Below are 13,229 nucleotides of genomic sequence, written 5' to 3'. Positions count from 1 at the left end.
AATAGCACCAAATTAATAAAAAACACAATATATTGACCCGCGTTCTGTTCTATCACACGTTTGGGAGGACGTAAGATGAACGCAAATGCACCAAGGATCAAGTTGAGTGTGAAACCAGACCAACGCTGCGGGGGAGCCGGGAACAGTTGCGTTCGAACTCGGTCCACAGCAAACGTGTGTTTTAGGCATGTCACCTCTTTAGATGGTATCCGATATGGTCCACATTTAAGAGGTGATGTGAACAGTTAAATTTGAGCAGAAAAACAGATATTGGCTACATTCAACCACGCTAATGAACATAGCATTAAATTTACAGAGATTTTCTGGTGCCATTTTAAATTGCAGAACCATATAAAAGTATTTACACAAAAAAGAAATGTAATGTAGGCATGACTTTTCAGGTGTATCTATAAATGTGATAGAATTGTTTTATTACATGGATCATAATTAAATTGCCTTCATCCAAAGCGAGTGTGCAGATTAATTTTTATATTGCTCCTTTTTCTAAATCCATTGTCACACCGATGAACACAGCTGTGTCTTTCCACAATGCGTTTGCAAATGATGTTTCAGGTCTCTGTGATATGTGAAACTCTCTTCACACTGAAGACACTTGTAAGGCTTCTCTCCAGTGTGAAGTCTCATGTGAACCTCAAGGTTCCCTTTAAGTGTGAAACTCTTTCCACAGTGAGGGCAGGCGAACGGCTTTTCTCCAGAGTGACTTCTCACGTGAGTCTTAAGATTTCCTTTTTGTGTGAAGCTCTTCCCACACAGTTTGCAGGTGTAAGGCCTCTCTCCGGTGTGACCTTTCATGTGGATACCAAGGGATTCTTTATGTGTAAAATTCATTCCGCACTGGCTGCAGGTGTAAGGCTTCTCTCCAGTGTGAATTCTCATGTGAGTCTTGAGGCTTACTTTATGAATGAAAGTCTTTCTACAGTGAGAGCACATAAAACGCTTCTCTCCAGTGTGACTTATCATGTGATATGTAAGATTTCCTTGTTGTGTGAAGCTCTTCCCACACAGTTTGCAGGTGAAAGGCTTCTCTCCAGTGTGAAGCAGCATGTGAGTCTTGAGACTTACTTTATGACAGAAACTCTTTCCACAGTGATGGCAGGTGAAAGGCCTCTCTCCGGTGTGAATTCTCATGTGAGTCTTGAGGTATTTATTGAATCTGAAACGCCTTTCACACTGCTGGCATTTGAAAGGCTTCTCTCCGGAGTAAAATATCACATGCCTTTTAAGGCGCTTTATGTCTGGAAAACTCATTCCACACTGACATAAAAAACAGTCCTCTTTTGATTGAATTCTCCTATGGTGATTAAGGGTTTCTGTCTTTTGAGCTCTTTTTTTTGCTGAGCTCTTTTCAGTCTGTGAACAACTAAAAGATTTTTCTCCAGTTATGAAATAGTGATTTTTTTTCTTCCATTTCATTCAGTTCTTGACTCTCTACTTTCAGCAGCATCTGGTCTAAGGTGAAAAGAGAGAAATACAAGTTTACACCAGTCTAATGGCACAAAGCAACAGACATTTAGACATTTAAAGCTGCAGTCCGTAACTTTTGGCGCTCTTAGCAGTTAATAAACAGAACTGCAGGAGTCTTGTGTAAAAAAATTGTAGCCGGAGCTACTTCTCTCTGTTTATGTCTATGACGAGTCACGCAGGTACTAGGCTACTCCGCAGCTGTACGACCCGTACCAGTCTAAAGTAGTCAGCATATAAACACTTATTATAGGTGTATTGAAGTAAATCAGGATAAGACGAAAACATGGTTTGGAAAATGGATTCATGATGTACTCGCTTAATAATTTATGAACACAAAAAAAAAAAGTTACAGACTGCAGCTTTAAAGCAACAAACAAAATATATGCTAGATCCTATACCCACTAGGCTGCTGGAAGATGTTTTCCTGTAGTCACAGTATCTCTTCTCAATATTGTTAACTTTTCACTTTCTGACACTTCCCAATAAAGGTTGAGGACGACTGATCAATGTTATTGAGGCAACTGCTTAATAGGGACTTTAAAGACATTGTATGAATTTCTGCTACAATATTACTTACCACAGTATATCTTAACTAAAAATTAATGACAAGCTATGTAGTTTAATGCATAATAAACATTTACCTAAATAACGCTGACACACCAGTGAAACATAAAACAATGTGTAAAACCTTGAGAACTACAACAACAATAATGTTAAACTAAAATTATTTTTCAAAACATCTAGCTCAGGGATGGGCAACTTCAGTCCTGCAGGGCCACTGTCCTGTAGAGTTTAGCTCCAACCATAATAAAATGGACCAGAATAAGGCTTCTTAACAAGAATTAATGTCTTCATGATTACTAGAAAGCTACAGGCAGGTGGATTGAGTAGTTCACCTCGCCCTACCCTTTCAATGTATTGTTTACCTCTTTCTGACATGTTGACATTCTCAATCCACTGGTGCTTGCAAAACTTAAGCATGGGCTTGACATCCAGTTGAGGACATAAAATCTTTGTGACGATCATGGAACAGCCAATAAGGGATAGAGAGTCTGTGTGAACTACTCAATCGAGGTGAACTACTCAATCCACCTGCCTGTAGCTTTCTAGTAATCCAACAGTAGCTGCTCGTATCTCAGCCTGCCTGACAGACATTTCTGGCTGGATGAAGGACCACCACCTTCAACTAAACCTTGCGAAGACAGAGCTACTTGTGGTCCCGGCCAACCCAACACTTCATCACAACTTCTCCATTCAGCTAGGCTCGTCATCCATAACTCCATCAAGGTCAGCTAGGAACCTTGGGGTTGTAATTGATGATCAGTTGAAATTCACAGACCACATTGCTAGAACTGCCCGGTCCTGCAGATTTGCCTTGCACAACATTAGGAAGATCAGGCCCTTCCTTACAGAGCATGCTACACAACTCCTTGTCCAAGCACTTGTTTTATCCAGACTGGACTATTGTAATGCTCTCCTGGCTGGTCTTCCAGCTTGCTCTGTCAAACCTCTACAATTGATCCAGAATGCTGCAGCCAGAGTAGTCTTTAATGAGCCGAAGAGAGCACATGTCACTCCTCTCCTCACACAATTGCACTGGTTGCCAGTTGCCGCTCGCATTAAATTCAAGGCACTGACGTTTGCCTACAGAACAACCACTGGCACTGCTCCCTCTTACCTAAACTCATTACTTCAGACTTATGTGCCATCCAGAAACCTGCGCTCTGCTAGCGAATGTCGTCTTGTGGTACCATCTCAAAGAGGCACAAAATCTCTTTCTCGGACCTTTACCATGGCTGTTCCCTGTTGGTGGAATGATCTGCCTAACTCAACCAGAGCTTCTGAGTCAGTAGCCACTTTCAAGAAACTGCTGAAGACATATCTTTTTCGGCAGCACTTGATTCAGTAGAATTAACACTTTCTCTTCTCTTCTATTCTATATATATATAAAAAAAAACTGCACTAAAATTAAACTGAGAGGGGTTATAGCACTTACGTATTGTTGTCCTACTGTTAGTTTAACTGCTTCTATTGTTCTCATTTGTAAGTCGCTTTGGATAAAAGCGTCTGCTAAATGAATAAATGTAAATGTTCAACTTCCAATACGATGGATTTACATCAGTTTCTTAAAATAAGGAGCCAGCACAAAAGCAAATCTGGCAGCTGTCTTGCTGTCAGGGAACATAACCTAAAAAAGCTGGCTTGTGTCTTCAGCAAGAATGGTAGAGATAGTGAGAATTGGCCACTTTTAACACCCACAGTACCTCTGAATGTGGGGCTTAATTTATGAACAAAGCACTCCTTGTTTTCCTTGTTTTATGGTGGATGAGAGGGAAAAGAGGTATAAAAATAACGGTGATCGGATTGGGAGCTGACTTGTGTACCTTTAGCATGGCTAGATAGTGCTGCCTCTCCCATATTTGAAATGTTGAACTTTTACGACACATTCTACATTTTGCCATGCATTGAACTTTTCCAAGTGAAGTCAAACATTATTAAATGTGCATTTTCCTGGCATTGCATGAGTTTATATTTTAAGTTCAAGCTACAACTGAGTTGAACGCCAAACGAACGTTAAGTATTGTAATTTGTTTAACCAATATTATCAATTAAACATATACTCTATTATACAGATATTTGTGAGACAGATTTCCATGACTTTTTCAAAACTTTTCAGTTTGCAAGCAAAGTTGCATATTTAAAGGTAGTGACTTCAGAAAGCAAAATATGTTAAGTGCTTTTTTATTTTCACTGTAACACATTTTTATTATTCTGATTAGATAATCAAGTGTACTAAAATATAAGCAAATAAACTGTCAGAGTATACCATTTTCATATGTGTCTAATTTCCATGCTTTGACCTTTGTGTAGATATTTAAAGATGGCTATATTTAAGCATAACTGTTTGGATTTATATGAAATGGTAACATATATATATATATATATATATATATATATATAAAGGGGGCAAGCAATTTGTTCCCAAAGTGTATTGGAGAAAAACTTTTATTTCATAATGTGATTTTCATCCCACTTTCAATTCTTTTACTTCAATAAAAGGTTAGATTTTTGCATTAAAAAAAAAGATATCAAAAGGATAAACAATGCAGATTTATTTTTTACAGCCATCTTTGATCATATTTACCAAGGGAAATTTATTATGGAAAATAATTATGACCAGCACTGTATGTCCATCTTGCTTGCATATAGTAGCAGAGTTTGTGCTGAATACAATATAATAGACATTAATATGTTATAAGCAACAGAAATAAGCACAAATGTCAGGGCATGTCAGAACACCTCCAGGGCCCAAAAAACACCTCAGACCAGTGCGGTCCAACCTAGGTATTGTTATCGGTAAAATTCCCTACAGTCAGTCAACCTCTAATATTAACCCTCTGGGCCCTAATGGTATTTTGGGGCCCTGAAAATGTTTTGACATGCCCTGCCTTTTTTCAGTTGCTTAAAAACATATTAATGGCTAAAGTCTGATTACACTGTATTCAGCACAAACAGGGCTACAGTAATATGTGAGCAACATGTACATAAAAGTTTGTAGTTTTGAGAAAATAACGTTTATGCATGGGTTTTAAAAAAACTAAACTTGTAAGTCACTGAAATAAGGCCATCTAACACATAGTAAACATTTGTTCACAAGGCTTTTTTAAACTGGATCTTGTTGCCTAGAGTGTTTTCTTCAAAACAATCTGAAAATCATCATGATCACTCCTTCATACAAAACAATAGAGTCATTTAACTTCTGTAAGACACGAATGGCTGATATGTGAGGAGGCATGAACCATCATGAATAATGCTGTGATTCACACCTGAAGAGACAAAGACCCTCCCCTGGGAATATCAATGAGGAATGTGACAGAGGAAACTATAGAGAATGAATGTGAGGAGACTTAATGATTGAATGTATTGTTTTGATTATTCACAAAATCAAAAGTTTAAGTTAAAAGAAGTAACCTGACTATACATTCTTTACACAGACTTTACTTAAAAACTTTAGACCAACACTACCGTTCAAAGGTTTTAGATCTGTACGTTTTTTTTTTAAAAGAAGTCTCTTCTGCTCACCAAGACTGCATTTATTTGATCCAAAATAAAGCAAAAAGTGTTTATTTTTTACAATTTAAAATAAATAATAATTAAATAATTAAAATAAATATTTTAAAATGCAATTTATTCATGTGAGATTTAGTATCATATTTGGATATTGGAATAGTAAATACATTTAAGATAGGCTACTTAATTTATTATTCCAATATCCAAATATGATACTAAATCTCACAGGAAAAAAAAGGCTTTTATTTGTGCCGTGCTGTCTTTGCATTTGAACATTGCACATTTTAAACAGGACACGCATTAGCTGAATAAACGTTAGCCAATACAAACTTATAGAAAATAGTTGACAATGAATAGACAAGAGTCCTGTCACATGACCAGTAATAGCAAAACGAATCACTTATTCTTAAAAGAATATCAAGTATAAGTTCAGACGAATCCGACATGGGGCTGTGTTAATAGTAAAACGTCCGTCATTTAACGAATTTTAAAAACACGGATGGATAATACAAAATGTTTGCAGACATTTTGACAGAAAAAAACACAACCAAGAACAAAATTTAAAATTAGCCCGTCAATTTTCATTTTACAATTATCGTCTCCTACTGTGTGCGCGGTCTGTGTTTGAGAGAGAGAGAGAGAGAGAGAGAGAGAGAGAGAGAGAGAGAGAGCGCAGCACTGACACAACGGTACTTTTAATCCGTAAGTAACTAACGCGCTAGTTTTCATACAAAATAAATATGTAACTTAATTAGGTACTTTAGTTATTATTAACAAAATAACGTAACACATGCAGGCTACGTTTCTCAACACTGAGAATGAATAAATAAACGGCTGTTTCTCCAGACTCGCCCTTATCAGTAATCCAAAAATCACAGCACTTTCATAATCAGTAAGCAATAGTGATTTTAATTTTATTTAGATTTATTGTTCAGCATTACTTAAGCATTTCATAATTTGCATGGCTGAATGATGTTTTTCTCTTATCTGAGCGACCATGAATGACGGAGTATTTTAAGATAATCCATGCGTTAATGAGTTCACTCAATACTTCAACTTTCCACATCCACCCAGCCCGTTTCCCTTCAGGAGTCAGAAGCACCGTGACTACTGTCCTCGCTTATGAACTCAGTCAGACGGCGGCCGCGGGAGTGGAAGCGGATCGAGCGGGATTCATTATTGCTGTCGATTTTCAGTCTCTTTTTAATGATAGGCCTTACGCAATCTGTCAATCATCCCCGCTTGCTATTTGGGGAATGAACCCAGAGCTATGATTGGTCGAACTCCGCTTCTTTTGCTGTTGCTTGATTTGAGGACTGCGCGTGCACAAAGGCGTCACCAGGTTTATGCGTGGTTTAGAGAGACAAATCGTACCAGCGTACTTTGACGTCAAAATGCGTAACCGTTACGCAAAATGCGTACATGTTGGCAGGTCTGCAGTCCCGCTCTTCTTCTGAGGAAAATGCGATCTCTTCGTCACTATCCAAGACGAGCTGAAGAGCTTCCTCACCTGTGCCATCTTCCAAACGCGCAGGAAAGTGAATGAAACTTATGATGAAACTTAATGATTTTTAATGCATTGTTGGGGGCGTTTACCATTTCGCATAGATTGCCTCAACACATTATCTTATGAATAGCGCGCTCTGCGCTTGGGTGTGATCCCTTTAAAGACCCACTCCGATGAAAATAATGTTTTTCTAGGTGTTAACATGTTCTTGTGGCATTTTTCTGATGTTAGAGGACATACCTTGAGAAAAATAAGCTCAAAGTTGTATTTCTGAGTATTTCTACATTCAAATGGCTGTGAATCAGTAGCAGACGCTAAAATGCCGGCTAAAATAGACTGGAGTTGTGACGTAGTAACTCCACTGGGCGTCTCCACACGCGACGTCTTGGAGTGAAATAATGATCGGTGATCGGTGATAACTTTGATTAACTTCGGATAATAACAATTAACGTGTATATAATACTGTTGCCCCACCGGTATTGGGGGTGTAAGCTAGCGGGAGAGACAGAGCTCTCAGCAACGGGCAGGGGGAGGGTCGTCTCCGTGCCAACGGCTCCGCCCACAACGCAGAGGCGAATTGCTAATGAGCTACTGCCGCTCTGCTGAAGCGAAGTCCCAGAAAACGGCACAGGTTTTGTGATTTTGGCTAAAAATGGCATAATCATAATTTAAAGACCACTGGGAATGTTTAAAAATAGCTCAAAATATGATCGGAGTGGGACTTTAACGATAATTAGCTGAGACAGGAGAAACTGTACATCTCGATAGTTTCATACAGATTACATTGCAGGAGAATATTTGTTTTAAATGTGAATTGTTTTATTTAAAAGTAGACATTTCAAGCTTTCTTTAGACGTATGTTTTGTTTGTGTGATAAGTATTCGCTGAGTTTCAGTTCATTATTCAGACGTCTTTCAGAAAGTTTCTTGCGGAGACAGCGACAGCTGAAAGCGCACCCTGTTTAATTTCTTTATTTTACAAAAACACAAGGATTTGTTGTTATTGTGAGTGAACACAAATAAAAGAAGACCCTTTATAGTTTATAAAGACTTATATGTATGGCCAAAAATGACGGAGTTGTTTAGGCTGAGGGAAAAATCCAGCAGAACGCAACGGCGTGTTCTTTTGGGTTTAGAGGGTTAACTAAACTGGTTTTGTGATGCTTCTAAAAAATTCGACATTTTAATTAAAGGGTGGAGATTTCTGTCCATCCATTGACAGCTATGCAACTAAACACTTTGAGGCTTCAAAAAGTTCTGAAGAGATCGTAAAAGTAATCTAATCTAATTTCCTGAAGAGACTTGATCGCTTTATAAGCTAAACAGATTTACTTTAGGCTATTATTCATAATATAAACATTCATCAACACACACGAGTTGTGGAAACAGAAGCTCAAGCATGTTTAGAGAAATGAGGTTCAAGAAATGAGGTTCATTCTCGTGTTAAGCAGCAGGCTTGAGCTTCCGCAAGAACCAATGAGAACTGCAAGAACTTCTGTATTATTTTTCCCAATTAAATGTGTGACTTCATGTCATAATACGAATGTTCAATATGAAAGTAGGATCTTCTCATGTTCACTTGAAGGCAGTGTTATTATTTGTCTGAACATGTGATGTCAACATGACTGTCCACATGAGGGACCCACTCCATATCAAATACAACCACTTTAATTCCTCAGAAAATATTATTCAGTTCAGCTTTGAGAATGAAACCAACCTGTTTGTTCCTCAGTATCTTCATGTTTCACTCTGAATGTTTCTTCAATCTTCATGTCTTCACTCTCCTCTTTAATGAATGTGATCTTTGTTTGATCCTCAGTATCTTCTTGTTTCACACTGCTAGCTTCTTCAGTCTTCATTTCTTCACTCTCCTCTTTAATAAACGCCATCTTTATCGTGGGTCACGTGAATCGCTTCACCAGGGGTTTCTCTGTTTATTTAGACAATATTGTCATGATTAAGATGAGAATAATTAACAGAAAGAAAAATAAATCCAAACTAAATCTCTGGGTGCGTCTCAATCAGCTCCCTATAGTTCAAACTACCATAGCTCCCTAATTACTACAAATAAAAAACATAAAAAAACATGGTTATTGTAGTTAAACCATGCTAATCACAAATTAACCATGGTTTTGCTACACTGTTATAGTTTAAACATGTTATTGTCATGTTATTATAACTTGAGCAAAGAGTTCTTTGGCGTGAGTGAGCAGGAGTAAGTATTCCGTTGCTTTTATGGACTCATTATCTATGGGCTTCTCTCTTGACGGGACGTCCCCCCGATTGCCTGCGAGCTTCTCCTCCTGTCTGTACGGTCATTTCTGTACAGCGCGACAGAGAGTCGAGTGGTTATGACGCAATCGTTAGCCTATTTTTACTAAAACTGTTTCTACGGGGCCATAATGTAACATAGAAGGTAATGGAGCCCTTTATACATTGTCGTGTTTCTTTAGAAATAAATAATGGACAAATGGAGTCTTTAAACGCCTCAGATGTAAAGTTATTCGCTGTCAAAGTGACGCCAAAATGAATAGTAGTCAATGGAAATGCTAACGCAAGTGAAGTTCTGCTACAAGATGGCGGTACCCGGCCGGCTTCAACTTCCGGTCGATGGATTACCCCCTTGCCCCTGACTGAACATTTTAGGAGCGCAAGCAGAAAATTTAGGGGCACACCTTAAATCAGCTTGCAATGCAATTATTCAAATTTTCCCCAAAATAACTATAATACTGACACATTCTTTAATAATAAACAGACTTAACGTACAGATTTTACAATGTGCATTTGAGGGCAGCATCACCGGAGCCACTGAGTTCTACAAAAAATATCTGGAAGCACTGGGGCTGACAATACACCACTAAGCTTAATTTAAGGTGTAGATGAAATAAACTTTAATTATTATCATTCATAATGTCTTAATATTAATTTAAAAAGCAAAAGGAGTGAAAAAAATAAATAAAATTAAATTAGGGAGTGAAAATAGCCAACAAACATCCTAACAATGGTAATAATTTTTTTTTTTTTTTTTTTTAAATAGCCTAAGTGTTTAAATAAGAGTTTTCCTATATCTTAAAATGTTTAGTTGTAGGACAAACTTTGAAGCATGAACAAAAAATGTGTTGGTCATCACAAAATATTAAAAAAAAACATTTATATATGATATTATAGTTTTGAAGTGCTGGAAAAAGATGTGTAGGCCTAGTACTTAAGCGTTTGTCTATTTCTGTCACAATACTGTAGTTATGGTTAGAGTTGCTACATTAGCCTAAATCCATGGTGAATGTTGCTGATTTGTGGACTGAAAGTCTTTTAAGTGTTTCTCCTGGTTTCCATGTCAGCGCTGTTTGATCTGATATCTATGGTTTATAACAGAGAAGTCTGCGCCGAATCGGAATGTTTCTCACTGGATCTCGTATTATGTTATTAATTCTGAGGCGAATTCAATGGATTTCTTCACTGGATCTCCTCCTAGTAACAGTTGTCGCGTGAACGAGATCAGCCCCCGACTGGAAAGTTCAGGGCGCTGCGCTGTCTATTATTGGTCCGAACTAATAAACGGTCTGTGAAGCATAAATGAGTAGCGCGTTTTCGTTCCGCTTTCATTTTTTCATTTTCGCTGCTCAGCAACGTTGTGGTTAAATAAATATTTGGTCACACCGGCAGGAAAAATGGTCGCAAAATGCGACCAATTGGTCTCAGCCTGGAGCCCTGCTATAATAAAACCATGATTAATTTCCGGACTAAAAAGAACATAAATTATACTGTTCATTTTATTAGTTTAAAGTTGGTATTTAAAGCTGCAGCTTCTCTTTCTCTCCATCTCTGTTCGAAATCTGCAATTGCAGTTCTTCGTGGATTTATCAACTTTAAGTGGGTTGTGCCTCGGCACAGCACAGCGTGGATGAATCCAATGTTTTGAGGAGAACATGACACCGCGCCGGTGTGGATACTGTCATTCGCAATCACAGATTCCACTTTTTGGATGTATGACCAACATAAGAATTTTCACCGGAGAATGTCATCTGAACAAGTAAGTAACATCCACTTTTGTTCTGACCAACAAAGGGGAAAAAAGCATTGCAGTAAATCACGCTGATTAAATCTAACGATCGCTTTGTTGTCAAATTGTTAATGTTAACAACGTCAGCATTGCGTGACTACATTTAATGCCCTTCCGATATTATCCTCGTTTTCGCATGGGTCCGGGTGCAGTATCTTTTTTTCTGTAGCCACTCCGAAGTCTTTTACATTTTACAGCGGGTGAATCTCTAGTTGTCACTGGTGATTGTCGTTTGAACCTTTCTGGATCCGCCATCAAATTGATAAGTTTAATTATATCAAGTGCTGTGAGAAAAGGCTATAAATCTCCACCTCCAACATCCTCACTCGCAATATAGCCGACTACCTTAGACTCTTCTTTATGTGTACAGATGTGGCGTGATGACGCAAAGATATGCTTGCATTTCCCACGGAAATCCACCAGTACCACTGGAGTTAAAACCATTATTACAAGCTTACCGTTTTGAATCGAGCTAAGGCAAGCAGAGAGTTTTGAACACTGGCTGGTTATGTACTTGTTCAATTTATTTAGGATAATTTTTAACTCAAAAGAGTTATGGAATGCAGCTTTAATTATTTGTATATTATATTTAATAGATTCCATTTTCAAGAAACATTTACAGTTGGTTTGTAAAAGTTAATTAATTACACTTGTGTTTTGTTTTCTCGTTGCATTTACCCTGTTTTGACCAGCATGTCTCGTCAACAAGTGGTGATTCGAGCGATTCAAATCACTGAATCATTAAGTGAATCATTTGATTCAATTGACTCGGAGTATCAAAAACCTCATCATAACTTTCTCTAGTGACCAAATCCGTGTTCACGATAAACTGATTCACGACATACAACGAAAAATGAGACGCACCTTTTCTGTTATTCTGTTTACTCACAGAAAATATCGCACATTAATGTTAGATAAAGCAATACAATTGTACATTTAATGCAAACTAATTCCTTTAGGATCGCCTCTAATAATTATAAAATAGACTGAATGATTTATCTATTCAAACACGTTAAATGCTTAAAAACACAAACCTTTCTTCAGCCGAATCACAACAGACAGAGGGTAGCGACGCAGATTTATGACGTCACATCGTCAGACTAAAAAAAAAAAGTCCCGTTCACGCGCTGCTATCTAAAGTCACAAAAGTACATAGACATTTAAATGCAAAACACACACATAGTAAAAACAATCAAAAACTAAATAGTGTATTCAATATTTGAATCCTTGGAGAAATGCATGTTGTCTAATGATGCGCTGAAAGAGTTTGTAGCACATCTTGTGAGATTCTGTGCTGTGTTTGGGTGCAGAAACCATTTATACCAGGGGTTGGTAACTTATTTTTCAGTAACTAGACAGTTTTAAATTGACGTTTGGATGTATTTTTCTAATGTGCCATAGCAAAAACTATAATTATTATACAATAAACAATGTTTGTCAATAAAATCAAACCTTTATTTGGGCCACAGACAAACACAGAAACAATATATAGGTAAATTGTTACAATATGTTTTATTAATTGTGCAAAATTAATAGTGACTGTGTGATTTTCCTCTTTGAATAATTTTCCATGGCTTTGTGAATTAGTTGTATAAAAGCAATTGATGGCCAGGATGAGGAGCAGCAGAGAGAAAGAGAGACAGAGAGGATGAACTGATGGAGTTAATCAGAAAAGAAGACATGAGGTTTCAGAGAGAGACAGAGAAGAAGAGGAGAGCAGGGAGAGGATGGACAGACTCTTCTCTCTACTTGAGAGTTTGATTAATTAGGGCCCAAGCCCAAAGGGCGAAGGCCCTATTGTTTTCCTTAGGATTATTTATTATTATTATTATTATTATTATTATTATTATTATTATTATTATTTTTCTGCTACCTTTTGGACACTTTTGGAGGCCTTAACATGCTCAAAAACTCCTGAAACTTTGCACACATGTCAGAACCCGCGGCCATCAGGGCCGGGCTGAAGATGGTACCCGGGCGTGGCAGGGGGGCTCGACAGCGCCCCCTGGAACGGGGTCCGAAAACATGGTCCATAAATCAAACACGCTTGCATGTAATAATATGAAACTCGGTACACATGTAGATCTCCTCGTTTCATATATACTTC

At 37.8% G+C, this 13,229-nt stretch overlaps 1 protein-coding gene across 1 annotated transcript; it reads right to left on the bottom strand.

Annotated features, from left to right (window-relative positions):
• Window positions 1-394: 394 nt before the first annotated feature.
• On the bottom strand, window positions 395-8,967 carry LOC130073216 (gastrula zinc finger protein XlCGF8.2DB-like). The gene is made up of 2 exons (XM_056238683.1): window positions 8,780-8,967; window positions 395-1,470 (listed from the first exon to the last, which is right to left on the bottom strand). Exon 2 carries the CDS (start codon window positions 1,432-1,434, stop codon window positions 517-519), a length of 918 nt encoding a protein of 305 aa, XP_056094658.1. The 5' UTR covers window positions 1,435-1,470; window positions 8,780-8,967; the 3' UTR covers window positions 395-516.
• Window positions 8,968-13,229: the final 4,262 nt, after the last annotated feature.

This window comes from Rhinichthys klamathensis, unplaced genomic scaffold, assembly GCF_029890125.1.
Source record: "Rhinichthys klamathensis goyatoka isolate OS25496 unplaced genomic scaffold, OSU_Roscu_1.1 h1tg000530l_1, whole genome shotgun sequence".
NCBI classification, from domain to species: Eukaryota; Metazoa; Chordata; class Actinopteri; order Cypriniformes; family Leuciscidae; genus Rhinichthys; species Rhinichthys klamathensis.
This window is presented reverse-complemented; position numbering and strand designations above follow the sequence as displayed.

What these genes read in the sequence shown, in the direction of transcription:
- LOC130073216 (XM_056238683.1), bottom strand. Translation starts at nt 1,434, where the DNA reads ATGAAATGGAAGAAAAAAAATCACTATTTCATAACTGGAGAAAAATCT.